The sequence below is a fragment of the Phascolarctos cinereus genome, unplaced genomic scaffold, assembly GCF_003287225.1.
Source record: "Phascolarctos cinereus isolate Bilbo 61053 unplaced genomic scaffold, phaCin_HiC Scaffold_4;HRSCAF=312, whole genome shotgun sequence".
In the NCBI taxonomy this organism is placed as follows: domain Eukaryota; kingdom Metazoa; phylum Chordata; class Mammalia; order Diprotodontia; family Phascolarctidae; genus Phascolarctos; species Phascolarctos cinereus.
This window is the reverse complement of record NW_027555847.1, coordinates 682792098-682814156: the sequence shown is the minus strand read 5'-3', so window position 1 is coordinate 682814156 and position 22059 is coordinate 682792098. Positions and strand designations below refer to the sequence as shown.

At 38.0% G+C, this 22059-nt stretch overlaps 1 protein-coding gene across 5 annotated transcripts in view; it reads right to left on the bottom strand.

The window, feature by feature from the left end:
- The window catches only part of HNRNPM (heterogeneous nuclear ribonucleoprotein M), a 42164-nt gene that overhangs the window by 1711 nt on the left and 18394 nt on the right, over nt 1-22059 (bottom strand). The window contains exons 6-16 of one of the 5 annotated variants that reach the window (XM_020978176.2): nt 19441-19479; nt 19288-19323; nt 16472-16625; nt 14888-14937; nt 12138-12198; nt 9471-9572; nt 7676-7720; nt 7288-7368; nt 4770-4868; nt 2720-3513; nt 891-942 (exon numbers count right to left, since the gene is read on the bottom strand). In XM_020978176.2, the coding sequence (XP_020833835.1) occupies nt 891-942; nt 2720-3513; nt 4770-4868; nt 7288-7368; nt 7676-7720; nt 9471-9572; nt 12138-12198; nt 14888-14937; nt 16472-16625; nt 19288-19323; nt 19441-19479 (1513 nt within the window). Of the gene's footprint in view, nt 1-890; nt 943-2719; nt 3514-4769; nt 4869-7287; nt 7369-7675; nt 7721-9470; nt 9573-12137; nt 12199-14887; nt 14938-16471; nt 16626-19287; nt 19480-22059 lie in introns of all 5 variants that reach the window. The other 4 variants (XM_020978172.2, XM_078154207.1, XM_078154208.1 and 1 more) reach the window with 4 other exon arrangements.

The following is a 22059-nucleotide window of genomic DNA, read 5'->3' as shown; positions in this document are numbered from 1 at the left end:
TCTAAAAGCTTACTGAGGAAAGGCTGGTGCAAAAGTTTAGCGACAGAAGTAAGCAGCCTTGCTAAGCAGATGTGGAATAAGGACTCAATCAGGTAGAACATGGATAATGGTCAACAAAAGTCAATCAACAAGCATTTATTGAGTGTCTACTGTGTACCTATCACTGTACTAAGAGCTGGGGATGCAAAGAAGGCAAGAACTGTAGGTTCTCAGGCTCATGAGAAGGGCTGGGGAGGGATAAGACAGCATGGACAATCCGAAAAGAAACCCATCAACAAAACTAGGAGAAAAGGATAAAACTATCAGGAAATGCTTTATTTAGTAGAGTGCCAAGGAAGAAACAGAAACTAGGCACCTTCTAATAGGATGCCTGGTTAAAAAAAAAGCTTCACTTGAAGCACTTTGAGAGTTTCACATTTGCCAACAGAACAAAACCTTTGCTTTGAAGTGTTAATCCAGTGTAACCAATCACCAGCAACTTTCACACAGGGCCAACAAGTCTGATGGCAACAAAAATGTGCTCCATGCTGATAATTCTGTCATGGGGAGGAGAAGCTGTAGTGACAGGAGAAGGGATGGCAGCATGTATCAGGCCAACTGGGCCCTCAATACCACCAGGACTCCTGAGGAGACTCAAGGAGGCATGACTAGGGAGTGCTTACTGGATGGAGACAAAATCGAGATCAGACCAAGGATGTTTCTAGTGTGTACTAAATATTTTGCATAAATTCTATGAGTTTTCTACTAAAGCAGGAAAATTCCAACCTTCTTGCAACAGATGGATATTGGAATGCATCACTGATTTCCCCTCAAAACAAATATTTTCATCCCCAAACCTTAGGGTTTCACATAACCTGGAAACATGCTTATCAACATCTTAAAACACTTACCACATTCATTGAATTTGTCTTTTAGCATTTTCCATGTAAAGTCAAAAGGAAGCTGAAGGAGAAAAAAATTACCACACTGTAATTAAGGCACTACAGTTGTGCAGCCCACAAAAAACCTCAACATGCTTCAGTAATATTATTTTTGAAGTTAAAAATACTGCTTATTATAGAGAAGCCAATTATGTCACTGACTTCAAGGCTAAGAAATTCTTGATTAAAGATGCAAACAGTCCGATGAACTATTTGTTAACATTCCTTTACTATCAGTTCTGTGAAAGGAAGGAAGAAGCTTCCTGAGATTTAACATAGAAGCTTTCCATGGCAATGGAGAGGGAGAGGAGGGGGGGAGTGAGAAAGAGAGAGAGAGGGTTCCCTCTACTGACTATCTTTTAAGCAGAAAAAGTGGATGATCACTCATCAGACATGAATTACACTATTCAGCCAATGAAGTGCCTTCCAACTCTAGAATTACAAATTTCTATTTTGCCAATTCTTGTGTCAGAAGTATTGTTGAGGAGAGAGAGAGAGACAGTAAACAGAGGTTCTCATTTCCTGTCCCTTTCTGTGAGTGATTAACAAAGAAGGAAAAGGAGAGACAGCACACTGATGCTCAGTTTGGGGTTGTTTTTTTAAAAACCACTGAAAGCAGATAGCTCCACAAACTGGTTACAAGCCTGGCTGCAGATCACATGGGAACGTAGAACACAGGACACCTACCACTGTTATGCTATTAAATTCCTATGGGAGCTGTGTGCCCATGAATCTGATCAAGAGAGTCAAGGGCTCATGTCCTGGAAAGGACTAGAGGGGCCTACTGGATTCCCAGTGCATCCAATCACTTCCCTTACGGAGTAGGCAGGAAACAAAGCAAGGGAAGAACACTCGTCTAGTTCTTGTGAAGGTTAACTAGAACAATTTTAAATACAGTTGAAAATGAAGGTCCCATGTACATGAAAACATAGCAGATTTCTTTTTTTGGTAGTAGTAAAGAATTAGGAACAGGGCTCTATCAATTGGGGAATGGCTAAACAAATTATTGCACATAAAGTACGTATGCAAATGATACTGGAGATTTCTGCAGTAGGGATGACTACATCTACAGCACAATTACTGTGCTATAAGAAATGTTCCTTTCATAGAAGCATGCAAAAACTTATATGAAGTTTGCAAATGCAAAGTTAAGTGAACAGAACCAGGAAAATACACACAATGTAAATGGGAAAAAAAAAATCAAAATGGAAAGCCAAGAAATCAAAATTAAAATGACCTCAAAGATATGAGAACAAATCACATCTCCCTCTCTTCTTTGTAAAGATTCACTCTCTGGAGAGTGAATTAGTAACTTCTCTAGCATGAAATATGAATGCAACATAAAACCTCATTGGTTCAAAATTTATCAGATTTTAAAAAGCCTTCCCACTGAAATTCCAGGGTCTTATAAAGACTCCAATTGCTTTTCAAACTACCCCACCCTCCACCCACCTCTGGCACAATGCCTACCAGAAAAAGCACTTTAAATGTTTGTGGAATTGCTTAATTTAATTCAATTTGCAGGTCTGATGATGCATTCTGGTATGTTAGAGAAGGCAGGAGTTTGTGAACTTCACTGTTTACCACTGATTTCATTTTAACGATCAGTTGGTCCACATGTATGTGTTATGCCTAAAAGTAAATTTGATTTATTGAAAACTATTCCGATGCAACACATATTACCAAATAAAATCAGTCTGGCCTCTTGACTGCATTGATACTGAATTACAGAGGGTTTCCTGGGTTTTGAGACACTGAAAGGATAAGGCAAGAGTGAAAATAAAAGGTAATAGACTTACATTTCTCACAAATATCTGGCAGGCTTTTCGAGCAACCCCAGGTACGTGGCCACCAGCACCTCCAAAAGACCCTGCAAAACTGCCTCCAAAATTTCCCCTATCCATTTCCATAGCTCTGTCAAAGCTACCTCCCATGGCAAGTCCCATGCGCTCCATTCCAGAACCTAGGGCTGGACCCATAGTGGGACCCATTCTCTCTATGTTGTTGGCACCCATACGGTCCAATCCCATGCGCTCTATGTTATTGGCACCCATACGGTCCAATCCCATGCGCTCCATGTTATTGGCACCCATACGGTCCAAACCAGTAGACATTCGATCCATAACTGGGCCCATGCGATCTATGCCAGTTCCCATGCCAGCAGGCACCATACGATCCATACTTAGACCCATGCGATCCATGGTGGTGCCCATGCGATCCACACCTGATCCCATCCTCTCTATAGTTGAGCCAACCCGATCTATAGGAGCAGCCATTCTCTCAATACCAAAACCCATGCCAGCCCCCATTCTCTCTACACCTGAACCTATCCTATCCATGGTTTGGCCCATCCTTTCAATGCTTGTAGTCATGTGGTCTATGCCAAGAGGACCCATTCGTTCTATTCCTGACCCCATTCTCTCTACAGTTGACCCCATACGATCCATGACAAGGCCCATTCTCTCCATCTCGGACCCTACTCTATCCATTCCATGGCCTAGGCCAGAACCCATTCTTTCCATCCCAGCACCACCTATGCGGTCAATCCCAGGGCCCATCCTCTCGATTCCTGGTACACTGCCACCACCACCACCTAAAATAAGAAAAAACAGGGCTAAGTATTAGGGATTTGGGGAGTGGCCAATGGAGGAACACTCTATCTGGCTTAAAAGGAAAGTAATAAAACTTCCATAAAAATGGTGACTTCTTTGGGAAAGACATGGGGGGCAGAAGCAGGGAGAAGAGATGCTTAACAACTCCAAATTTCACAACAAAGGGAATTAAACCAACAAACTTTCAAATTATCAAACAAAATTTTTCTTTTCAGGCCTTGGCTTATTTTAAGAGAACTATTTTGTTACTCTGCTAGTGCTAAGTAAGCACTTTTTTAGCAAGTTGGAAAGAGCTGATTGTAAGAAGAATAATGTATCCAATATAGATAAATAATAAATAAGGTAGAATTGTTGTTCAATTATTTTTCAATCGTGCCTGACTCTTCATGAACCCATTTTAGGTTTTCTTGGCAAAGATAGTAGAGTGTTTTGCCATTTCTTTCTCTAGTTTATTTTACAGATAAGAAAACTGAGGTAAACAAGATTAAATGACTTGCCCAGGGTCGCTAATAAGTGTCTGAGGACAAATCTGAAACCAGGAAGAAGGAGTATTCCTTATGCTAGGCCCAACACTCTATCTACTGTGCTACCCAACAATGTAGATAAACTACTTTATTTACTAAATTTAAACCTATACTTTGGAACAACCCTTCCTCATCTCCTACACTCTTGGCTGATTCCTTTACCATAATTAAATGATCAGATGTTAACAGGAAGTCCAAAAGACAGGAATTTGGTTTAAAAATAAATCATACATTGTTTCTGTGCTATGAGTTCACATTTCCAAATACATGTTATTCAACCAACTTGAGAATTAAATAAAGATGTTAACCATCAATGGCTTTCTAAATCAATGAGAAATATGGGAATTGAGAATGCAGTCTGATTTAGGGCATTAAAAAAAGGACCATTAAAACCTTTCCCTAAGATCTTAGAATTGACCATTGGTAACTAGATGGAAACTAGGTAGGCTTTCTGTTTGCCAGATACCAATGAAAAATGGCAATAGTGATTAGTATAAATAACAACAGGCTAAATCACACAGGAACCACATGTTTGTATGGAAAAAAAAAACCAAACCCAAACCCAAAAACATGTTATATCTTAATAATTTTAGGATATTCAAAACTAAGGGGGCACAATTTAGTTTAGAAGACTCAAATTATTACACTAACAGACTGCTTTCCAAACCATCAGTAACACCTCTCTTAACTGGTTGATTCAAATGGCTTCTTACCCATTCCCCTGCCAAGAGGTTCTCCAAAACTCCGAGCCATTCCCATCTCATTCCGAGCAAAGTCTCTCTCAAATCCTCCACCCATTCCTCGATCCATTTCTGTGGAAAGAATCACCTTAGGGGTTACAAAGCTCCCAGGCTAAGTTTGGGGCATTCCCCAAAGAATCAACTATCACAAAGATGAAATGGTTATTTCTTCCATAAGCAATTCTCTTTCTCATCCTTATTTCTTGAACAGTTTTCTTCAGAGAAGCTCACAACACTGCATGAGTACCTCTCCAAAGTATGTGAATTCTGTTACTTGTCCACTTAAGACATATTCCAAAGGCAAAGAAGGTGATTTTGTTTTAATTGACATCTATTTCTTCTTTTAGGCAATTGGGGTTAAGTGACTTGCTGAGGGTCACACAGCCAGTGTTAAGTGTTTGGTCTGAAGCTGGATATGAACTCAGGTCCTCCTGACTTCAGTACCGCTGCTCTATCCACTGCGCCACCTAGCTGCCCCTTTTAATTGACATCTAGTCAGCAACCCAAAGGACAATCCCAATCTTCTGACTGGATGTCTGATGGCCCACCCACTAGAAAGATGGGCATGGCAGAGAGGAAAGGACCTGGGGCTTCAAATTACAACAAAGGGAAGTTCAAGTGCCCATTTGCTACTTCCTAGATATGGGACCTTCTCTTCTCAGCACCTCAATTTCATCCTTTACAAAATGAGGATAATTCTGCATTGTCCTGCTTCCCTTAGAGGATGTTTGAAGGACCAATGGGAAGAATGTACATAAAGCACTCCTGACTTGATACAGCACTACTGAAAAAGTCAACTACTAGCTCTCACAGAGAGTTGCAGTTTTAGGTATTTCCTCTCTAAAGAAGCAGGCCATTGATGAATTAATATTGCTCTAAATAAGCCTATCTTTTTTCCTCTTGAGATTTGGAAACTTCTTTAGCTGATATAGAAGCTGGTATTAGAATACTTGTTACAACAGGATTTGACCTACAGCTCTGCTCTTATTTAGAAACAGGTTTATTTTAATCAGCTGGCCATTCCCTCAGCACTGAGTAACAATATTTTTTAGTATCAACGCATCCTCTAAGTCTAATCATATTAAAGGGAATTAAAAATTCTTAACCATTTCATGTTCCACTTAGCTTAAAAACTTTTCTCAGACTTATCTACCTAAACCCGTAAGTGAAGTTTAAAGTCACTCACTAGAGAAGAGGAATAACACATCAATTACAGCTATATTAACATATAAATAACATGTATTTTGGGCACAAGTTTATAAGAATCACACTGAAAAGGTTCAATACTTGGCATTTATTCTACTGCATGTGCTTTGCAGACACACTCCAATTTTAATTCTCTATCCCTTAACTGGCCAACAAAGACACTAATAAATTACTTTTACCCCAGTCTCTTTCTTCCTTTATAGAACCTTTTGTGAACTTATTCAATGGCCCTGTCTTTCAAAGCTTTTTTAAATAAAGGCCATTGTCTTTCATATGCTAAAAAACAAAAAATAAAAACAAACCAGCAGCCGCTAACTTTTATTTTTGTTTTATTTGTTTTTGCTAGGCAATGGGGTTAAGTGACTTGCCCAGGGTCACACAGCTAGTAAGTGCTAAGTGTCGGAGGCAGAATTTGAACTCAGGTCCTTCTGATTCCAAGGCCAGTGCTCTATCCACTGCTGCTCCCCAGCAGCTAACCTTTAGAGAGCACTTTACAGATATTATCTCATTTAATCCTAAGAACCAGTAGGTATGCAAATATTACCTCTATTTTAGAAATGGAAAAATCGAGGCTCAGTGAAGTCAAGAAATATTGCCAGGTCACACAACTAATAAGCATCAGAGTTTGGATAAGATCTTATGACTCCAAACCCAGGGCTCTATCATCTAGTCTGTCTAAATGAGTTCTAAGTTCCCTGCCAGCTCTAAAAGTCTAACTGAAAGGATCTGAATAATCATGTTTTAGGGAAGATCATCACATACCATAATATATCTGAATTTATCACTTGCATGAAAATGGAATTTTGTTCGGGGAAAAATTTTCTTTAAATTTCTTTACAGGAGTTTGTTCATATTTCTCTTCTCCAATAGGAAAAAATCAACTGTCAGACTGTACATAACATCTTTTAAACCAATTATATTCATGTTTAAATTCAAACACTTGGAAGGAACTTAAAACTATTCACTGCTCAGCTGGAAATTAACTACATGAGGCATTGTGCTGTTTAAGACAACATATGAAAGCTTCATCAATTGTCTGGGAAATTCCTGTTAAGCCTGGAGAACCAAAGGAAGCATCTACAATAAATGTACATTGCATCTCCTGATTCATTTAGCAAATCCAGTATGTGCTTTACAAAGCCTTTGCTGGTTTAGCGGCAGAGTGGAAGTGGAAAATGGTTTTACTAATAGTTTTTTGGGGAAAATACTGCTTCTGCACCAAGCTGTGTCTTCCATCTCAAAACAGAAGACTGGAGTCTAAATACTATAGCAACCAGATCCTCACCACTCATTCGGCCCATGTTCATGCCAGATCCAAACCGACCCATGTTTTCCATGCCGCCACCACCAAAGGGGCCCTCCATGCCTGAAATTAAAATGAAACCTTTAATCTCACTGCTAGGGAGCCACGGACACTAACTGGGGAAAACGACACTTTCATATGCTTCCAGCTGGGAACTGACCAGCACGGGTGTTTGAGCCTTTGGAAACAAGCACGTCACCTACCGTACTGGTTCTCATACCAGAGGGTATAAGGGGGCCTGCTGAACTAATGTCAGGGGGAAAGGTAGTTCCTAGACTCAAACTCAAAAGTTCACAGAGGGTGCTAAGAATGAGCAAGGGATGGAAGATAAAAGATGACACAAATGCTGGTTATATTAAGAATTTCTTACCTCCCATTTTGTTTATTCCAAATCCCATGCCTTCCATTCCCATTCCTTAAAAAGAAAAATTCAATGCAAACAAACTATATCAAAGTAGTAAATGATGTACGTTAGTTGAACAGTAACAGTGTGCCAAAAAGGAAAACGCCATTCTCAGTAACACCTCACATTTGTATAGTGCCTTTTGTTACAAAGTACTTTCACGTTTAATCTTCAACAATGCACAAGTAAATTAGCCAATTTTATAAGCAAGGAAATTGAGGGTCAGAGAAATAGTGACAAGAATTAAGACCCAGAAGGCTCCTCTGACCTGAGGACCACAACTCTTTCTACGACACATCACAAAAGCATGGCTCCATCAAGTGGATAATAAAGAAAACATTTCATTCAGCCCACTGCTCTCTCTAGCCCATTCAGTTTTTGTTAGACCCTGATTTTATCATCCAACATATCCCTCCTAGATTCCATATCACTTGCATATTTGATATCTGTTATTTATGCCTTCACACAAAGCACCGCTAAGGCCATAAACACAGGAGCTCCTTCATGTACTGTACCATGTTGCTAAACTAGGAAGCTGAAAAGGCACAAGAATTCTCAATTATGACGATCCCAGACTGAAACCACCAGACTAGATGGGAGCTGATACACCCAATGTTACACAAATGATACTATTTCAATACACGTGAGTGTTATGCTTGTTCTATTTTAAGTATATTTATAAAACACAGTTTTTCAACTGCCTAATAAATGCCATTTTTGATAACAGAAAACTGAATACCAGGCTCAGGAAATAAGAAAATAGGGAAGACCAAAAAAGTCTGAAAACCAAACCATTTCTTCAAAATATTGTTTACACCTCAATTATCTGACACCACAAGAGACTAGACTTACAGAATGCAATGAAACTATTTCACATATTAATTTTTCAGATAACTAAAGCGTATCCCTTTTAAGAACTATAAAGTTTCTTTTCTCTAAATTTAATGATAAAAATCTTTCAACAATGTTATCACGTACTTTTCTTTCTTAAAAGAAACTAAACATAAGCACCTCTTTCCCTAATAAAATAGTTGTGACCATCAAGGTTCAAAAGCTATTGGTATTCACAGGGCTGTTTGCTCCAACACTAAAGGGCACCAGACGGCTAGGTCTTTCAGGTTTTGACTTTTTATGGTTTGTATTTTTTCTCTTTGTGGCCAGGAATCATTTCTTGTCATAAGCTGTGTGTTTACCTTTTAAGAGTAGGCTTTAAAATGAAACCACAATCAATCAAATGGTTTATATACACATCACTGAAATGATTTCACTAAAATCTCTTATAACCTTGTTTGTTTTGGGAGGGTTTCCTTAGAAACTGGCAACAAGATAACAACTCTAATAACAAGGAAATTCATGAAACTATAGGGGTCAAGTCATGGAATCCAGGCCTGGCTCTATCACCATATGACCTAAACAAGAACACTCCTCTATCAGCTTCTTCATCTGTCCAATGGAAGAAATAACTAAATGACCAATTCCAAAAGGAAAGGGCCTGTTGTATCTTTTGTATTTCTATTTGGTAGGTATTATAGCCCATTACATATACTAAGTGCTTTTAATAAATAGGTTCAATCAACTTGCCTACCTATTTTAGGATTATTTTAAGAATAAAGCCAAAATATGAAATCACTTTTAAAAAATCATTTTCTGTAAAAATGTGAGGCACACACTGACCAATATATTTACTTTCACTATCCCCTAGAGGAAATCTTGCTTCTTTTCAACACAAATAGTACAATGGAATAAGGTGAACTTTCCTTACCTGCAGGTCCTATGTTGCCCATTCCTATGCCTTTGTTCAGATGATTAGCATCAATGGGCTGTCCTCCTGGTCCTAGCCCCATGCCAATGCCACCAAGTCCATCTGGAGGGAAGAGAGAGAGGTCACAAGTATGAATTTTCACATGTAAGAAGGCTATAGGAGCAAATCCATTTTGTTACCTGGAATCTTTAATACCTGTCACACTTCTTATCCCAAAATGCTAAGTACATGTATTATAGGTATATGTTGCGGAAGATCCTCCGAAACTTCATTTGTTCAGAGCAGTGAAGTGCTTTGCCTAGAATTATCAAGTATCCAGATATACATAATCTATTAATTATCCATAACCTATCTTTCCCCTCTCCCCCACTTAGGCAGTTAGGGTTAAGTGACTTGCTCAGGGTCACACAGCTAGTAAGTGTCAAGTGTTTGGTCTGAGGCCCCGTTTGAACTCAGGTCCTCCTGACTTCAGGGCCAGTGCTCTGTCCACTGGGCCACCTAGCTGCCCCCATAACCTACCCCTGCACTCCATTTCAGAACCAGAGAGTGACTGATCTATAATTACACATTAGGAAAAACATACAGCAAATTACTAGTGGTCCAGGAGTTTCTATTCAGAAATTTTCTTCCCCCAACTGAAACCTGGGGATAAAGTACTTAGAATGGAACTGTATAATGCCATATGTTACAAATACATGTCTATATCTCAGGAACACCATAAGCTTCTATGAGTTGACCTAGGAAGTCAGTCATCAGTCACAGAATCTTAAGAGCTGGGAATGCCATACAAAGGAATAATGCACTAAGAATTATATACATTGTCTGGTTAATAATATTGACTGACAGTCAATGGTCACACAATACTACCTGATGTGAAGGGTAATTACAAAGGAATAGCAACGCAATTCTTTTCCTAAAGCAGTTACTTACAAAGTTGTTATCAAATACAACCAGCCCGGAATATATTTACAGATTAGCAGGCTTCAGACGTCTGTATAGTATACACTATTGGGCTGTAGGACTATCCACTGTTGTGCTATGTTTTGCACAGTATCTTAGAGCTGAAATCAAGGTTAATTAGGCTAAGAATAGGGGAAAAAAACTCTAGAAGGAAGAAATATTCACGGAAAGATCCTTTCTGCAAGCCAACATGGTTGCCAGCAGCCTAGCTGTTTCTATTATTCTTAATCAAGTAGCACAAAGAGTTGATCTCTATGGTTTCATGGTCCCAAATCACACAGGGCTCTCTAGACTCAAGTCAACACCTGGATATGGACTTGGGGAGCCAAATAAGTAGCCAATGAAAACAGGAGAGCACAAGATTAATGAGTTCCCTGGGACCAATATCCTATTATAAAGTTCTGCACCAGCTGAGGTTGAAAATGAGTCACCTTCTATATTAACAAATGGTTTCCAAAGAAAGTTTACATTTATTTCTTATAACTTGGAAAGTCAAGTTAAGCATTTCACTATGGAATAATAACTAAATGATTTATAAAACACCTTCCTCACTATAAACCTATGAAGTAGCTGAAGTAACATTATCACTATTGGGGCAGTTAGGTGGCGCAGTGTATAGGGCTCTGGCCTTGGAGTCAAGAGGACCCGAGTTCAAATATGACCTCAGACACTTGACACTTACTAGCTGTGCGACCCTGGGCAAATCACTTAACCCTGATTGCCTCACCAAAACAACAAAAAAAAAAGGCACGGGGCCGGGAAGATTTGTAGGGACAAGGCCAGTCTAAATCAATTCAATTGATTTATTAAATTCCTCAGCAAAAAAATCAGAATTAATGAACATCTTGAAAAAATGCTTCCACTTAGAAGACTACTTTGTCTCCTACTCCAAGTAGATTTGAGGCCCTTAAGCTGAGCTTTCCTTACCTGGCCCATCTTCTACCTTAGAGAAAAAAAATAATTTCTATTTATTTGAGAATCATTCTTTAAAAGTTTCTAGGGCCCAGCCAATGGGGAATTCCTCAACAGTATTCCTGATGATAATCCATACAACCCAGGCTCTGATCACTTCTCTCCTATATCTATGATGATAAAAACTAGCATTTACATAATTCTATGGTTTGCACAGTGCTTTACAAAAAACCATCTCATTTGCTCCCCCCACAACCCTCTGTGAGGCAGGTGATATTATTCCCATCTTATGAGATGCAGAAACTGAAGGAAACAGAGGTGAAGTGATTTGTCCAGGGTCACACAGATTGTATGTGTTTGAAGCCAGATTTCAACTCAAGTTTTTGTGACTCAAGGTCCAGAGCTCTATTCACTGATTAATATAAAACTAAGGCCGGAGACAGTATATTATTTATGGATATTCACAGCTATACGAGTAGGGTGGTCAAGTAACTTCAAGTCATCTCCAAGTTCTAGTTTCTTTATCTGTAACATGGAACATACCCACAATGACCACACCTGGTTACTGAAAAAAGCACTTGGCAAATCCTTTAAGCCTTTTAATAGAAATTAAGTTGTTACAAGCTGCTGGATTTATATTTATTCCTTATTTTATACCATGAAAATTAGTGCAAGATAGAAGTGTTTGTTAAATATACGTGTGCCCACACACAATTATCACATCAATGGACTTTTCATCAGATATCTACTTGCAAACATTCAAAATAAATAAAGAGCCATGGAACTGATACTTACGAGGGAGTTGTTGGGGGCGCTCGGGAGGGAAAAAGTCACCCTTTGGCAAGGCCCTCTCATCCTGAATAGGAAAAAAACAAGTTTACCCTCCTCATAGACAGAAGAGAACAGAGCATCAACCTGATCAAAACCAATTATTTTATACAAGTTTACTGAATGTAACCATTATGAACACAATTTTACTCTGAAACCAAGTTGTTTGGAATTTCAGTAGCATCAAGAAGCCAACTTCTAATTAGAGAATTGTCTTGAATTCTGACTTTCTCCTCTAAAACCCGAATATTTACCGAACCTCTAAAAGCCAGAATATTTAAAAAGCCTTTTAGACTTCTACATAAGAATGCAGAATTTTCTATTAAGAAAATTGAAAAACTTTTCTTGACAAAACCTTATACAAGTCTGTTAATTTTCTTAATGGATGCCTTCCAGAAAATCATCCTTCCCAAGGTACCAAGAAAATGCCATACTTAACTGACAAATAAAAGCTATTTGAAGGAGTAATAAAACACAAAATTATGACTTATCCATCCAGAACTTAATTCAGTCCTTCATTTGCTTCTTCAGAGCAACAGTCAATATATGTTAGGTTCTATCAAAGGTCCCTAAACCTTTTCCAGAAGTGAGCAACCTTAAACCATCAAAGTATGTCAATTTGTACAGTCCTAAATGTAAAGAAAGACTTTCTGGAGAAAGGTGGCAGACAATAGCAGCAACAACAAAAATTAAGAGCAGCACCACTGTGACCAGGTCTTGACTGGGAGCCCTTGTAGCTTTGGCAACAAGAGACAATTTAAATGAAGCACAAAGTTTTGCTTGATGCAACTTTGTGATACTCATAAGCCCGATAAGCCAAATGTTGGGGGACACTGGTTTTTTTTTTTTATTAGCTGGTCAACTCTTATTTTATCCATGCCAATGGCACAAAATCAAGTGTTTTTGGCTTAGGCAAATATTACTTGAACTTGAATCCCTTGAACAGATGTACCCAAATGAAAGCTGGAATAGTCCAGAAATACTAGGTGGAAGGTAGAAACCAAGGATATGTTATCTGTTCAAACAATCTACTAATCATTACATATTGTTACAAGGGACTAAGGGGACATGTTTCAGTAAGAATCAATTCTATCTTCAGAACTAAACCCGTTTTCCCAGCCTGTGACTACGTCTCTAACATAATAATTACTAGTGGTTCATTTTAAAAGGTCAAACATAGTAACTGGCTCACTATTTGGTCTCCTATTCATCTAAACTGTCTTAATAACTGGCACTTTTGACAACCAAACATAAAAGGAATATTTATGATGATCACAAAGCATAATTTGATATTAAGATTCAAACATATTTGATATACTAGTATTTTATACTTAAATATAGATATACTGTAATCTAACCCATTATAAATCCGGAATTCTTTTATCTATCCATCTATTTATTTATTTGTTTTTAGTGAGGCAACAGGGGTTAAGTGACTTGCCCAAGGTCACACAGCTAGTACATGTCAAGTGTTTGGTCTGAGGCCGGATTTAAATTCAGGTCCTCCTGACTTCAGGGCCAGTGCTGTATCCACTGCGCCACCTAGCTGCCCTAAATCAGGAATTCTTATATATACAGTAACTACCGATGCAACACACCCCATTTTCTACCTACAACAGATAACAGAAAAATTTTACCAATGCACTGCAAATCTGTTTAAGCTGCCATAGATGGTTTTTTTAAAAATAGGTTTAAAAAAACCCCATCAATTGCACATGCTCAAAAGGTTCTTAGCATGCATTAAAACCTTTAGCTACTTCTTTATAAACTGTCCCATTATCTAGATTACTGGATTAGACAGTAATATTCTCAGAGAGAGTAAGAACTAGATAGATATTGATTGTTAATGGTTCAATGGCAAGTCTCCAGCTGAATATCCCTGGTATATTTGACATTTTAATCTACAACCTGGATGGATAAAAGCATAAATTCTATTTGTATCAAATCTGCAGCCAAACAAAGCTGGGACGATAATTAACACACTAGTTAACAAGCCAGGATCCAAAAGGATTTTGATAGGCTTAAGTACAGGGCAGAATCAAAATGACATTCAATAAGAATAAATGTAAAAGCCTTGCACTTGGGCACAAATTAGCACCACTCCACAAATACATCTTATTTGAGAGGAAAGCTAAGGCAAATCCCAGTCTGATTAAGAAGTGACTTAAGCTTCCAGGAAGAGGAAGGAGTGAGTGCCACTGTACTCTGCCATCATTAAGATTTTATATGGAGTACTATGTTTAATTCTCGACACCAGAATGAAGAGCCTTGAGTTCATGTCATAAAAGAATCAGCTGAAGGAAAACAGCATAGTTAGCTCAGAGAGGAGAAAACCTAGGGAAGTCATGATAACTATCTTCAAGTATGTAAAGGTCTCTCACATGGAAGAATGATGATTTATTCTCTTTGGCCCAAGAAGGCAAAACCAGGAGCATTGGGGGCTACATTGAGGATGGTCAGGATTTAGGCTTGCTACCAAAAAAAATTTCCTAACAACAAGAGCTGCCCTAAAGTGAAATAGGCTACTGAGAGGTCCCAAGTTTCCTCTTTTTGGAGGTCTTTACGTTAAAGCTAAATGATCATTTGTCAGGTATATAATAGAAGGATTTCTTTCACATCTGAGACTAGATGGTTACTGTGGTCCTAATTCTCAAATTTCATGATTCTGAAATTCTAAAGTAATACATATAATGGAAAAACCCTTGTGTCAAACTTACCATCTTCACATGCATTGGTCTGTCGAACAGCAGCTGGCCATTGAACATTGCTGATATATTAGTTAAGGCCATCTATTTGCTATCTTCAAATCAGAGATCTCAAACTCATAAAGAAACCCATGTGATTCATCTTCAACTATGTCCAAGCTATCATGAGCACCACCACAATGTTTCATACGTACAACTTTTCTTCTTTTCAGTTGTCTTCTCCAAATGAACTTTTTCTCTAACCATGGCACAGTGGCTACAAGGGTCATGGGTTTTCAAGGTGAACCCTGGATTAATAGGTCCACATACAAAAATGTGAGCTTTTTGAAAGAAATACAGTCCAATGATTATACTGGGGTACACTAATGTAAACAATGTAAATCAATAAACACAAATATGAAGAATACAAAGAAACCTGCAAAGATTGTTACAAAATAATGCAAAGTGAAAAAAGATAAAACAGAAGAACAGAATGCATGTTGAATTTGTACAACCATATCATAGGAAAGGTGAGTAAGAAGAAACAATGGAACCTGGATATATCTAGTTACCAAAGAATCATGCTGATACTTTAGTGTTGAAATTTAATAAAGGTTACTAATAAGCAAGTTCAGTATTGATGTTATTTTTTAAAATTTAAATAAAATGCATACTATGATTTTAAGGAATATAAAGTCCATTTAACCCATAATAGATACTATTACATGCAATAATGATGATCACAATTAATATCTGTATAATGATTTCAGGTTTCATTTTACCCTTATAGCAACCCTGGGAGGTCTAGTACTACAGGGTTTATCTTCATTTTACAAGTGAGGAAACAGGGCTGGAGAAGCCACAGCACTAGTCCACTACTCCACGGTCACACAACCAGTAAAAAGTATCAAAAACAGGTTTCAAATCTTGAATCTCTCCTAAAGTAAACCAAGTACTCTTTCCACTTTGCCATACATATTCTCTCCAACATTAGAACATTTTCTATTGAAAAAGTACAGAAGTCCAATCTTCTTAGTAAATAGTAATTGGTATTAAAAATTTCAGGATTATTGGTGATCACATAGTGAACGGAGATGTAATTAGGTGCAGTAGAAACTGGCCTACCCTGTGTGAAATCAAGAATGGGTTTTTCCAGTAAACTCACTACTAATCCAAAGGACTGAACTGACAAAACACGGGTATTTTAGCCTCTTTTTTGTTCTCCCACTTTTCCATAAAAGTGAGGGAGGACAGGTGTGGAGCACTAAATATAACACCAGACTTTCTGGGTATGTTGGCATCGTTCTTTGGGAAGAGATGCAATACATTAATGCAAGCAATGAAATTAAGACTGAAGGTGAAAACTGTCAATAAAAATATAAAGAAAACATTGAGAGAAATCAGGAAAAAAAACAAAACAAAACTCAGGTTCATTACCTATCAACCTTCTTCAGTCTATTTCATACCAAAGTACTTTTTCAAATTCCTCAGTGGTACATTACTCTTTTCAAACAGATGTCTCTCATATCTGAGGTAAAATATGATATAGTAACTGTCCCCCCAAATCAGACGTGCTTTAATCATTAGGATGGTAATGATACAGATTCAAAAGGATACATATAGCCTGAACTGCTTCAATTGACTGTTCAAAAGTAACAGTTCCGATTCCACGACTTTTCCCGTCTTTATCTTCAAGAATGTCTGCTCTAACCACTACGCCAGCCATACAGAACACTTCCTTCAGTTTCTTCCAGCCAACTTTATAATCCAGCTGAAAAGGAAAGGACTCTGTACATCATGGAATATTTACAAGGAGTTTTTACTTCATAAACAGGATATAACATTTGTTGGGAGCATGTGTTAGAAAAAAAGACAGGGTAAGAAGACTAAACCAAGTGCAATGTAATTTTTGAAAGGTGGAGATACCTCATGGCACACACTTCAACATATTCTAGCACAATTTTTTGAAGGAAGTTGCCTTGTACATCCTTATTGCTATAAAAGGCACTTTCAGAATTCGAGACACAATGTTTTATAAGTTAAACATGGGCCTCACCTGCTTTTCTCCTTTTTTTTTTGCCATTCATTATTCATTGATCTTAAGTTTCCAACACTGGCACAGTCATTTACTTATTAATGTTTGCCCTGCATCCAAATTATAGAAAATTATATTTCTTAAGATTAACTAAGTGCAAGAGTACAGAACCTCTGCACCTCCCATTTTAAAATATATTATGTTTCATTAAATTATTTCCCAATTACATAAAAAATTTAACACTTATTTTTTAAAAATCTGATTTCCAAATTCTCTCCCTCCAGCCTTGAGAAGGCAAGCAACATAGTTATTATACATGTGAAGTCATGCAAAACATATTTCCATATTAGCTATGGGCAACTCCTGCTTTTTAAAAATTGCTATTAGGCCATGAGGTCCTATGTGTGACCTGAGACCCAAACAAAAAAGATTATCAAGAATATTACCCTAAAAGGTGGCAACAATGTACTAAGAAGAACAGATAAGCCCTATCCTTAAAAATAAGTTTTGTTTGCTCAAAACTTCCATTTTCAGTTTTCTCAGTCTGTTTGGAACGTAAAATGCTTTTTCCACACAGAAACTACTGCCCTAGAAAGGCTGTTAGGTTTTCACAGCACCCTACGAATGCTTATTTAACCCAAAGGAGAACTAAATACATGCAACAACATTTTAGACGTATATTCTGAGTTCCAGTTTAGGACCAGTTCCCAATCTCCAGCTTCTGTCAGTTGGTTCTGGGACCTGGGGTTAAGGATTTATAGGTAGAGTCCAAGAACATACCAAGTCTGAAGGTCCCTCCTTCCCCTAAGCCATTTTTTTTTTGGGGGGGGGGGAGTGAGGGGTAAGGAGAGAAAGGCAGGAAAGAGAGATATTGGGGAGAAGGAGATAATTGACATGGAGTAGAAAATGAGTTTATTTCCCTGAACAGTTGCTTCTAAAATAGAATTTCTCACCATGGAAGACTGGTACAGAACCCTATTAAAGAAAGTTTTTTTTTTTAAATTTAAAAAATAAAACCAGATAGTAACAAAGAAGAAAAGGAATAAAAGGGCAACCCTATTTGCAATCCCCTCCCTGTATACTCCCTTTGTCCTTTCAGGTGAAGATAAAAGCCTAAAACAGATATCTACATTTCAGGCTTAGGCAGTCCTGGTAGAAAAGAGGCAAAATATTAGGAATTAGGGAGCTGGTAAAAGATTAGACACAGGGCTTATCTTTTCCCCTAAGATAGAAGAGTCTAAAGCCCTTCCTGCAAATTCTATTTTGCGGAGGTTAGGAACTTGCCATAGCTCCAGAAGCTCAATACAAGGGTAAATGGGTATGGAGAGGAGTTACATGGCCATTGGCAACTCTTATGTAAAGATAATAAGCACTCTCATACAAGTCCCATATGTTACCTACTCCATACTCCATATAGATGTCTCTCAGAGACCATTCAGTCTATTTCCTTCATTTTACAGATGAAGTGACTTGCCCAAGATCACAGAGGAAGTGATGGCAGAGCTGACATTCAAACTCAGGCCCTCGGACTCCAAATTCAGCATTCTTTCTACCATACCACAATGTGTAATAATCATGTCCTCTTCCTTATATTTCCCCAGTAACAGTAAGGCTCGTCCAAGGTCTCCCTTATATACTGGTTTTTCCTTTCCAAGCCTCCCATCCAATCAGAGAATTAATTACCTTGATGAGGTCAAGTTCCTATACTAAAAGACCTGAACTAAACCTAACTGTAGGTTAGAGAGAATGATTTGAATCATTTTCAGTTCAATGAACAACTGTGAATTTCCTAAGAAAGCTGGGAATGGGTAGAAGATGGACAGGAAAGAATGCCTCATGACCCCATGGGCATCATTTACCCCAAAGAATAGGAGAACCATTCAGGACTGTATCAACAAAGCAGAGGAGACCAGTACTCAGCCAAGGACATGAACTGACCCTTGGTCATTCTCATGCCTTCTTCTTGGCCCAGCCCTCCTTCCTTTGTGGCATTAGGAGAAGGAGAGAGAACGAAATGCCAAGCCCAGATTTTCTGGTACTGTGGAATATTCTGAGAAGCAGTATTATTCGCTATAGATTTCACTGATCCCAACAGAAATTGTTTAAAAAAAAAAACAACCAGAACACACAAACACACCCAAAGGCCATGACATCCCTTTTCTTTCCTACATTCTATTAACCTACAATACTTCTGCCCATCTCTGTTCTGTCCAGAATTGATACATAAACATTAGCAATAAGAACCAAACATTTAACACTAAGGTGCCTGATCTTTCTCAATCCTGCATATTTTCCTTTTCTCCAGTTCTTTAGTACTTGAATAATTACTTTTGTCCTATAAATTGTGATACATTAATAATTCATAACATCTAAACTTTGCATTTTAAAATTTACTTACATTCGCTACAAATACTGTGCTTCCAAGTCTTCCGGCCTGTAATGCATGGATAATCTCATTTGGGATGTTAGGATTATTTAGGATACTGGGTGGGATATTAATCATTCCTGGGCCACCTGGTCCCATACCCATCCCACCAGTTGTAGCCATCACCTTTTGCATTGCTCTCCTGGCATGTTCGCCATCAGGATCCTAAAACAAGCAAAATTGTATTTGGCATATGTAATTCAAGAATAACAAACATTAAGGGGTTGTATTACAATGTTTTATATTTCCTAATACTTCAGACATTAAATATAAATTATAGAAAAATAATTAAGGACCTTAATAAATTAAAGAAGTATACTAGCCACAGCTTTCCAGCAGAAAGAGTACAAGTTGACAGTGCATACCCACTGTGTACTCAGTGGCTTTCAATAAATTCTTGAAAGAGAATCTAAGAATGAGAGAACTATAGTACAGAATTTTAAAATAATCCACTCCTCAGTTTAACTTAGAAAATCAAGCACCATGGGGCTCATTGCCTTAGGACCCATCCATAAATAGAAGTAGGAAATACAAAAAAGGGATGAGCTTCATTTTCAAAATAAGACCTGAATATAATGTTCTTGTGGGTACCACCCATCCTTTGTACTCACAGAAGCTAATACTGGCCACAGAAGAAATGTAATAAAAATTTGCTGGAGAGTTCACTTCTCTGCTACCAAGTTCTTGGTAATGGGATTCAGGGTTAGGCCAGAGCCTGCTGCACCACATACACACTTAAAAAGAAAATTCTATGATGCCCCTATGATTCACCAGCACCCTTGCTTCCCCTTTTTGAATTGTGAGCAACTGTACTTATAAAAACAAAACTTGAAGGCTGAGTACATGTGAAGTCACATAAAATCTGCACAAGTTCACCTGAGACAGGCAGCATAGTGTAGTGGCTAGAAAGCTTAAATCCAGGTCTTCTCAGCTCCTCACCTCTAACACATGCCAGCTGTATAACCTTGGGAAAAGTCACTTATTTCTTAGTGCCTGCTCTCCACAATTCTCTAAGATGCAGTGAAGATGCAGACATGCACTGCACTAAAGAGAGAATTCCACATACTAATGGAATCACAGATTTGATACCTATCCCCTATAATCTAAAACTGGTGCTATAGCTTATAAGTTAGAAACTAGAGATGAGGTCAAAAGACTGATTTTTGTATACTCATTAACAGCTAATTCCATTTTTAAAGCTTCTCATTATTTTCCCAGAACCTATAAACAACATCAACTTTTCTTGTTACTATATAGTTTAATTTTTCTCCACACACAATTTACGAATTCATACATGCTATACAAGGTAAAGGTGTTAGTTCATAATAAAAGCTAGCTTTTATAAAGCACCTTTTTTTTTGGACATTTTTTCTGATTCTTTATTATTCATATTGACATTCAGGCATGTTAATTTTCTTCAGTAAGTATTTTAAATACAACACAAAAAGAATTAGCTTTAACCTTTAACTACACACTTCCCTTTTTTTAAATACAAATTTATTTATTTTTAGTTCTCAACATTCACTCCCACAAGTTTTTGAATTCCAAATTTTCACCCCATCTCCCCCCACCCCAAGATGGCATGCATTCTGAATATCCCTTCCCCTAGTCTGTCCTCTCTTCTATCTCTCTCCCCTTCTCTTATCTCCTTCCCCTTCTATTCTCCTGTAGGGCAGGATAGACTTCTGTACCCCATTTCCTGTATTTCTATAAAGTACTTTTTAAAGGTTTGTGAAGTGATTCACAAGTATTCTTATCTTTGCAACCAACCCAGGAAGTAGGTGCTATTACCTCATTAATTGCCATTTTCCATTCCCCAATTCTAACCCATCACACTACCTCCTGCCCCCAGTAGCTTCCACTGAGCCTCAAGAAAGATCAGGGAATAGAGGGAGCAAAGGAACAAGTTTCTGGTATCAAAGACACTAGGAAACGGGCCTGAAGAATCAGACTACAGGAACGGAGAGGCAATGGTCTTTAGCTCTTGAGCATCTGCCAGTTTACAGGCTTCTAACAGGGAGGGCACAAGGCTAAATTCAGGGCCTAAAGGAGAATCCACACATTCTAAGTATTTTGAACGATAGACACTGCATTTCTTTAACACAGAGCCTAATGACTTACCCTCAAAGTGCCTTTTTTAAAGAGCCTTTTTTCTTTTTTGGCTGTGAAGCAATTGGGGTTAAGTGGTTAAGTGACTTGCCCAGGGTCACACAGCTAGTAAGTGTCAAGCGTCTAGTTTGAGACCAGCTTTGAATTCAGGTCCTGCTGACTCCAAGGCTCTATCCACTGCGCCACCTAGCTGCCCCAAGAGCCATTCTTAAAGTAGGTGTTGGCATGATATATGGATGGAGGGAAAAAAATCTCTTTAAGAAACAGAAAAGCATTTCAACCAAAAGAGGAAAATGCAAGCATGACAGAAATAAACACCCATAATCATCTAAGAAATAAAACAATCACACATAAAATCTACTTTTTAGGGGAAAGAAAAGGACCAGAAAGTAGCAGGGTATAAATTTTTGAAAAGTAAACAAAACTTGGAAAATCTGAAATTAGCATTTAACAATACAAAAAGCATAACAGCTCTTGGATTTTGCATTAACATTCGGTCTCGTCTTGCCTTCAGAACCCAGTGGGACAACCAACACTAGTGAATTTCCTCTAGGATGCCAGGCATTAATTACTGTTGTTTGGTCATTCAATAAGCTCCAAATCCCTCTAATTACACTATTATACAAGCTCACAAGG